Source organism: Erythrolamprus reginae, chromosome 2 (genome assembly GCF_031021105.1).
Source record: "Erythrolamprus reginae isolate rEryReg1 chromosome 2, rEryReg1.hap1, whole genome shotgun sequence".
NCBI classification, from domain to species: domain Eukaryota; kingdom Metazoa; phylum Chordata; class Lepidosauria; order Squamata; family Dipsadidae; genus Erythrolamprus; species Erythrolamprus reginae.
The window spans coordinates 317,483,860-317,493,155 of NC_091951.1; the positions used below are offsets into that span (position 1 = coordinate 317,483,860).

At 42.7% G+C, this 9,296-nt stretch overlaps 1 protein-coding gene across 1 annotated transcript in view; it reads right to left on the minus strand.

Moving 5' to 3' along the window:
• CDK7 (cyclin dependent kinase 7) overlaps positions 1–8,854 on the minus strand; it is a 34,465-nt gene extending 25,611 nt beyond the window's left edge. The window contains exons 1-3 of the mRNA XM_070743249.1: positions 8,633–8,854; positions 1,931–1,990; positions 787–820 (exon numbers count right to left, since the gene is read on the minus strand). Of these exons, the coding sequence (XP_070599350.1) occupies positions 787–820; positions 1,931–1,990; positions 8,633–8,692 (154 nt within the window). The 5' untranslated portion in view covers positions 8,693–8,854. The remainder of the gene's footprint in view (positions 1–786; positions 821–1,930; positions 1,991–8,632) is intronic.
• Between the last annotated feature and the right edge of the window lie 442 nt (positions 8,855–9,296).

The window sequence follows — 9,296 nt, forward strand, 5'->3', positions numbered from 1 at the left end:
TAGGTTTTTATGTGGTCTCAAAGTTGGTGTTAAAATCTGCTCAGTTTTGGGTGTTGTGTGACTTCAATATCCATTGAAGTCTTAGAGTATTAAAAAAGAGTTTGGGAGTTCACTTCATAGGCTTTATGGTAACTATGAGATTGGCCAAGTAGATATTATAATCTAGATACGGAAGGAAATTAAATCTGCCCTTTGTTGGGATCAGATCCCTTCCTTGTCCAGATGATTATGGCAGCTACTAAAAACCCTGCAAAGCAAAGGGACTTTTTGGACAGTCTGCTTCAGTTGCCTTATACATTCTCAATGTTTCTGGTCATCACCTGGGTTTTTTTCTCAATACATATGTCTCAGGAGAAACTGATCATGATTCTCCACTTTCATGTAGCGGGGGCTGCAAATGCTTTTTTTCTGTCAGTGTTTTGCTGCATTTTGGAATTGCCTCTCCTTAGATTAGAAATTAGATCAGCCCTATATTGTTGGCTTTCCAAAAGGAATTAAAAAAAGAGGCTCTTTTAAACTTTTGTGATATGAGTTGACACCAACAATTTTAAATTTATGCTGGGATTGGTTTACTGTTTTCTTTGCTTTGCTTTATTGAGGGTGCTGTATGATATTGTTTTGATATATATTGTGAACTGTAGAATGTCTTCCTAATTGTGACAGGGATAATTCAAGTACATAAATAAACGTGAACTGGGATTTCCTCCTAACCACTGTCCCTTATTTCATCTTTCAGATGCTAGCTAGCAAAGACATTTTTACTTATTAGGTCTTTCAGATACTTACCATCTTTAGCTTCTGATCTGTGTCCAAGTTTTATCTAGAACACAGAATAATACTTTTTAGCATACGCAGGTCAGAAACTGTAAGAGTTCAATAAGAGTTTTCAAAAAATATGTCCCTTTTATGTACATATAGGATATTGGTCACACTTCCTGTATCTAAATACTGCCTCCCTTGAATCAGTGAAGGGTTACCAAAATTTTTACTACCACACTGTGGGCATGGCTTGTGCAGAACGCCCTGCATTTTCTTTCAACATCTTTCAGTGCAAATTGGGTGCTCTGGGGTGGAGCTCCATTTTCGCTACCCCACTGCCCCCCCCCAGTCCAGGCAATAGCCCACCCCTGCCTAGAACACAATAAATGTTTTATTTATCTGAACATTAGAATAGAATAGAATTTTATTGGCCAAGTGTGATTGGACACACAAGGAATTTGTCTTGGTGCACATGCTCTTAGCGTACATACGAAAAAAAGATACACATGTTAAGAATCATGTGGTACAACACTGAATGATTGTCATAGGGGTCAAATAAGCAATGAAGAAACAATCGTTACAGTACTAGTAGTAAAATAATTTCAGGGAAGACTGCCTGCTGTTATCAACAATTTCTCCCAATTTTTAAGGTAAGCTCTCAAGAAATGCTACAGTTATTCGGGAACAATTTAAAAACTACTGATCTAAAGTTTCATTCTACTTTATCCACATATGCTGTAATATTACAAACACCAAGAATGAAAAAAAAACTTGCTTAGCTAAAATACCATACCAAGCTATGGTTAAGAAAGCCATAATTTATTTATTTTATTTATTTATTATTTGGATTTGTATGCCGCCCCTCTCCGAAGACTCGGGGCGGCTCACAATGTATAGATTTATCCATCCTCCATCCATTGAGGCATCATGATCATCAGTTGCTCCAATTTACACATGACTCATTATCAACTGATAACCATGAGACCCAAATTGATATTGTTTATGATGCCACTACATGAACTACATTTAAAAGTCAGGATATGTGTTGAAAAATAACTTCAGAATATAGATAAATGATAGTTCAGGTCTAAAATCATCGCTGTTTTTTAAATTATGATTAGAACAAAAGATGATCTGAAAAGGCATAAAATGGAGCCAAAATAAGACTTACTTTTTTAATAGCAACAATTTGATTTGTGTTCTTGTCTCTTGCTTTATAAACAGTTGCAAACTAAAGAGAGAGAAAATACCCTGAATATTAAACAATTAATTTTTCCAAAGATAAAGCAATATCATATCCAGTTTTATTTACTTGGAATAATAAAGAGGGGACACTGTTCTTTCTGATCCTGAAAATACAATTTCAAATCTTCAGAATGGCTAACAGCAGTACAGGTAATCTGTATAGTAAGTATAAACTGTAGTTCAGTAAAACCAGAAGAAAAATAGCAATATCAATAGCAATGACTTATATACCATTCCACAGAGCTTTACAGCAGTGGTCCTCAACATTTATAGTTTGGGGGCCAAGGGGGGAGAGGGGAGCTGGACCGTCCAAGTGGCAGGCTAGTGCACATATTTGCACATGTACAACTTAACTTGCAAAAGGTTGATCTGTGCATGCATACACACAAGTGCTAGCCCACTACTTACACAGTTTGATTACAAATAGACCATGATTTGGTAATGTGCTATGGCCCAGGGAGTTGGGGACTGCTGTTTTATACCACTGTCTGAGAGATTTACGACATCAGCAATTGCCCCCAACAATCTGGGCCATTTTCCTGACCTCGCTAGGATGGAAGCCTGAATCAATCTTGAGCTGGTCAGGATTGAACTCCCGGCAGCGGGCAGAATTAGCCTGCAATACTACATTCTAACCACTGCATCACTATGGCTCCTGAAGAACAACTGGTTCTTCACTCCATGGCTAGGAAATATGTAGTAAGATTATGTAAAATAATCAATAAAATGCAGTGGTACAGGCAGCGCATCCATCCTAGAACATGAAAATAAGGTCTTCTCCAGAAAGCTTGACATGTTAGTTTGCACTGGCACCACTTTTTCTGGCAGCAGCAGAGAAGCCACTGTGCATAAATCTTTGACCTATGGCTACAATTGGGATCAGAATTTCTATTACTGTACTAAGATATTAAGTGAATCATGCTCATTTTATATTTTTGGTCATAGTTGTTAGACCAGTGTTTTTCAACCAGTGTGCCGTGGCACACTAGTGTGCCGCGAGACATGGTCAGGTGTGCCGCGAAGAAGGAAGCTCAGGTTCTGGTCTCGCAACTTTTTGCTGAGAGAGTGAGAGTGAGAAAGAGAGAGAGAAAGAGTGAGAGAGAGAAAGAAAGCGAGAGAGAAAGAAAAGAGAGAAAGAGAGAGAAAGCAAGAGTGTGAGAGAAAGAAGGCAAGAGGAGAGAGAGAGAAAGCAAGAGAGAGAGAGAAGGAGAGGAAGGGAGGGAGGGAGAGAGAGAAATGAGCAAAAAGGGGAGGAAAAAAGAGAAATGAGAAAATGATTGAGACAGAGAATGAGAGGAAAGAGAGAGAAACAAAAGAGAGAGAGAAGTGACTCTTGATTTAAAGCATATGATAAAAAGCACCCAAAGAATAAGAGAGGAAAAAACCCAGCCATCACCTGTTTTTGGAAATGGTTCAAGAGTGTGTATACACACACACACACACACACACACAAGGGTGGGGAGGAGACAGGGATGGAAAAAGAGAGGAGAGTGTCTTAGGGTGTCATTTTGTGTCATTTTGGTTGGTGGTGTGCCGCAGGATTTTGTAAATGTAAAAAATGTGACGCGGCTCAAAAAAGGTTGAAAATCACTGTGTTAGACAATTCACTGCAGCTAAGTGAATGAGATGGTCATTAAGTGAATCTGGCTTCCCCATTGATTGGGATGATAGGACGCCTCCTAGGAAGTTTGCAAATGGTAAATCATGTAACTCCAGGATGCTGCCGGGGTGGCGCAGCAGGTAAAGTGCTGTACTGCAGGCCACTGAAGCTGACTGTAGATCTGAAGGTCAGCGGTTCAAATCTCATCACCGGCTCAAGGTTGACTCAGCCTTCCATCCTTCCGAGGTGGGTAAAATGAGGACCTGGATTGTGGGGGCAATAGGCTGGCTCTGTTATGTTGTGCTATTGCTAACATGTAAGCCGCCCTGAATCTAAGGAGAAGGGTGGCATAAAAATTGAATGAATGATTGAATGAATGAATGAATGAATAAATAAATAAATTGTTGTAAATACATGCAGGTTGCCAAGTGCTCAAATTTTGATCACTGTAGGAATGCTGTGAGAGTCGTAAATGCAAGGATCAGTTGCAAGTCACTTTTTCCAGTGCTGTTGTCATTTTAAATAGTTGCTAAACAAATGGTTGTAAGTCAAGGACTACCTATAATTATAGCATAAACTTCAAGGCAAAGCTATTTTAAACATAAATCACTGTGAAGTACATACATGGGAGAGTTTAACATAACAAAGCATTCATCCCCCTTGCCTATGTAGTTTTATGTATAGTATGTTTGTGTGCATGCTTTTTAAATAATGGGGCTTTTAGATTTTAATATTAGATTCGTTATTTTAGACTTTTAATATTAGATTTGTTACTGTGTATTGTTTTATCACTGCTATGAGCCGCTCCGAGTCTGCGGAGAGGGGCGGCATACAAATCTAATAAATCAAATCAATCAAATCAAATCCAAATGACTGTAAATCTCTAGTCAGAAGGGTTTCCTATATCAGTAATGACAAATCTTTTTCTGGTTGCATGCCAAAAGTGTGTGTGTGTGTGTGCGTGATAGCAAGTGTGCGTGCCAGCACCTACAATGCAATATGTGCCCCACCTACACATGTGCGTACGCCCTGCTCTCTGCGCATGCACGTATCCCCGCTCATGTGCCATCCACACATCCCTGGTCTGTTTTGGGCCTGGAAAGCCTCCTGCACTGAACTTTGTTAGCGCGGACGAACAGTCTGCTGCCATTGCTCTTCCTCCTCCTGCCAGTCTTGCAGCCCGGGCATCATCCAGCATGGCCATTTGCAATGGCAAGGGTTGGTACAACCCACTTCCACCATGAGGGACCATGACTGTTTCTCAGCGGGCATGCCTCTTACTGCTTAAGGCGCTCTTCTCCAGTCTTCCTGGGAGGAGTTTGCCTCCCTGGCAGTGGCTTCTCCTTCTGGCTGTGAGGCGCGAGAGGCACGTTGGAGCCCATCAGAGGAAAAGGAGCAGAACTGCCAGCCATCTTGGGGCTTCCCTGTCTCCCTGCCTGAGCGAGCTTCTACTGCGTCTGGTTGGGAGAGAAGGAGAAGACCCATCCCACTCCCCAACCCATCCCCTCGTGCTTGGTGATAGCTGTTCTCAAATTATCATTTCCAGTGGGCTGGGGCTATTCCTTCCCTCACCACCAGGGGCTTTTGGGGAGGGGATGCAGTAGAAGCCTGCTTGGGCGGGGAGACAGGAAAGCCCCAGGATGGCTGGCATCCGCACTTCTCTGACAGTGGCAGGATCAGCTGGCGGGGCAGAGGGGACATTTGCAGGTTGCAGAAGCAAGCCCTAAGAGACAGCAGTGGCTCTTATTTATTTATTTGATTTGTATGCCGCCCCTCTCCGTAGACTCGGGGCGGCTCGCAACATACAATAAAACAATTCATAACAAATCTAATAAATTTTTAAAAAACATTTAAAAACCCCATTATTAAACCAGACATACACACAGACATACCATACACAAATTGTATAGGCCCGGGGGGGGGGGGATGCCTCATTTCCCCCATGCCTGACGGCAGAGGTGGGTTTTAAGGAGTTTACGGAAGGCAAGGAGGGTGGGGGCAGTTCTAATCTCCGGGGGGAGCTGGTTCCAGAGAGTCGGGGCCACCACAGAGAAGACTCTTTCCTTGGGACCCGCCAGACGACATTGTTTAGTCGACGGGACCCGGAGAAGGCCAACTGTGTGGGACCTAATCGGTCGCTGGGATTCATGCGGCAGAAGGCGGTCCCGGAGATATTCTGGTCCGATGCCATGAAGGGCTTTATAGGGCTCTTCATCCTCTTGCTAGCATTGTGCTCTGGACAGCGTCCAACCATCCATGCCTGGCCTCCCCCTGCCCATGAGGATCCCAGGCAGCGTAGTTTTGGAGCCTTTTCTCGCAGTGGCACTGACAAGGCGGGCAGGCAGGCGGAAAGGAGCGGCTGGCAGCAGCGCTCCTGGCTGGCAAGTGGGTGGATGTCATGGGGCATGCATACGCACTGGACAGCAAGTCTTTGGGTTACTGGCATGCATGCATGTGTGATAATCAGCTGGCCGTCTGATCTTCCGATTTCTGGCACTGCCACATGTATGAAGGCCAGTTGATTATTGTGCATGCATGTGTACCCATTTCCAGAAGACTAGCTGGCCGGTGCGTATGCATGCACTGGAAACCCAGAAGAGGAATGGGCGATGCCACGCACGCCAGGTGACATAGCCTCGCGTGCCACTTTGGTTCACCATCACAGTCCTACATAGAAGCAATGCATTGTTATTTGTCCAATTAGCAAACATTCAAAAGGCTATGACAGTGATGATGAAATGTTTAGACACTTATTATTATTATTATTAATTATTATTATTATTATTATTATTATTATTATTATTAATTAGATTTGTATGCCGCCCCTGTCCGAAGATTCGGGGCGGCTCACAACAGTAATAAAAACGATATAGTAGTGGAACAAATCTAACATTAAAAAACATATAAAACCCTATCATTATTTAAAAAACCAAACAGCACATTCATACCAAACATAAAACAAAGTATAAAAAAGCCTGGGGGAAAGGTGTCTCAACTCCCCCATGCCTGACGCTATAAGTGAGTCTTGAGGAGTTTACGAAAGACAAGGAGGGTGGGGGCAGTTCTAATCTCCGGGAGGAGTTGGTTCCAGAGGGCTGGGGCCGCCACAGAGAAGGCTCTTCCCCTGGGTCCCACCAAACGACATTGTTTAGTCGACAGGACCCGGAGAAGGCCAACTCTGTGGTACCTTATTGGTCGCTGGGATTCATGCGGTAGCAGGCGGTTCCGGAGGTACTCTGGTCCAATGCCATGTAGGGCTTTAAAGGTCATGACCAACACTTTGAATTGTGACCGGAAACCGATTGGCAGCTAATGCAAGCCACGGAGTGTTGAAGAAACGTGGGCAAATCTTGGAAGCCCCACGATGGCTCTCGCGGCTGTGTTCTGCACGATCTGAAATTTCCGAACACTTTTCAAAGGTAGCCCCATGTAGAGAGCCGAAACATGTGCATGCCCAAGCTAGGATGCACACATGCGCATGCGCGGATTTGTGTGCAAGCACAGCAGAGGCCCGAAAACCACCTGGCTGGCGGGAGGCAGGGCATCCCAACACTGGCAGCATGGAAAAATCTTTTTCTTTCGTGAGCTTTTGTTTCGTCATTTGCAGGGAAACAGAAGCTCACAAAGAAACACCATGGAGATCTGACCTGGAGCAACAGCGCATGTGCCAGCAGAGAAGGCTCTGGTATCACCTCTGGCACACATGCCATAGGTTCATCATCACACGGCTCTGCTATGAAATTTAATTTTTTGGGAGGGTGAAAGATTTGGGATATCAACAATATTTTTTCAAATTTAATATCAGTCTGTAGCATCAGCTTCCCAAAACAGTTACTGTCTTTTTATCACTATCCCTTTGCAGAGCTGTTTTTGGCATTATTTTGTAATTGTTGTTTCTATAACCATTAATTATTAAACTCAGTTTTAAAGAACTTTCTTAATGAGATTATCAGCAATCAATCTAAACCAAGATAAGTATACTGCATAACAATACTGTTTTGTGTTCATTTGTTTGGAAGAAGTAAAATATTTGAGTATAGGCTGAGATGCCAACCACAACAGAATCACTGATTTTCAGACCAAATCTGGTTCTCTGCCTCTATTTTAACAGGTTATTTTGCTGTTTACTTTCTAATTGCTACCCTACATCTTCACAATGCTGTCTGAAACACCAATCTGAAGAAAGCAAATTTAGAGGCTGCATTTGTATTACATGCTTAATGAGTGAGGTTTACTCAAACTACTTGATTTTCTGTATTAGGGAACAGGTGGTTCTGCCCAAAACAGATAGTTACAGCTTACTATGTTACACCAATATTTATCTAAGGATATTTTCTCATAATTAAAGATTATTTATTATTTATTAGATTTGTATGCCGCCCTTCTCCAAAGATTGGGGCAGCTAAAATCAGAGATTAATATAAACTGATTCCAAATTAGAAATTACATAAACTCTCAAGAAGCAGAAATGCCAGAGTTTGCTTTCCGTGAGGAAAAAAGTGGCCAAGAATTTTAAAAAATGCTGAGGGAAAAAAAAGTGTCTGATGAGGGGAAAGAAGTTGCTTCTTCTGCAGGATCTGTGGCTTAAAAAAGAATTTACATAAACGTCCTGGGAGGGACTGGATGACAAAGACAAACCATTTTTTTGTGCATTCATTTGCCTTTATATTAAAAATAAAGCATTTCAGAAAAGCAGTGAGCCAGCAGTCATTTTGGCACGAGGCACACCATTTACTGAATTAAGCCTTTCCCGCCAAATGTAACCCACTCCTAATTCAGACAGCCATACTTTGACTTTTTAGCATAGTCTACCTCGCAAGGTTGTTAGAAACAGAGACAAGAAAGATCTTCCTTAAATTCCCTTCTAGGAAAAAAAAGGCAAGAGGTAGATTAGAATGACCTCGAGAAATAATGGAATATCTCCGGGCTATTTCCCTCCATATAAAAAATAACTTTTTTTTATTAAGAGTCGCAAAACAGAATTACAGATAGCACAATAAAAAGGCAGATGGGGCTGCTATTCCTTACCTGGCCCTCCCCCAGAAAGTCCAGCTTTTCGTAGCGCTTGGCTCGCGCTCGCGCATCCATGGCGACGCGGGAACCAGGGAAGGTCGGAAAAGAGATTTAAAAACCCTCAGTGGCTGAAAAGGATCTTTAAAACTCTGAAAGCCCCAAAACTGCAATTCCCCCTCCGCAGCTTCCGGCTTCCGGCTTGGCCCTCTGTGGTTGCGCATGCGCCACGCGTTGATCAAAGGACGCTTTTGCCGGCCGGGTGACGGCGTCCAACGCGAAGGGCGCAAACGGCCATTGCTGGGACTCTGTTGTCAAGGGAACGGGGGACGCGAACATGGGATAACGCGCTTAGCTTGAATTGAAGAGCGGCAGCGTTCCCGTTCAACACTTGCCATCGGAAGGAATGCGTGCTTCCTATGACTGAAAGCAGGATGGAGAAGTTTTCGGTTTTAAAATAACGTTATCTGCCACGTTTTGTCCTTAAGATGCCTTGCACCCATTTTATAATATACGTACTGCTCAAAAAAATAAAGGGGACACATCCTAGATCTGAATGAATGAAATATGCTCTTTGAATATTTCATTTGCACAACTATTCCATTTGCACAACAGCATGTGAAATTGATTGTCAATCAGTGTTGCTTCCTAAATGGACAGTTTGATTTCACAGAAGTTTGAT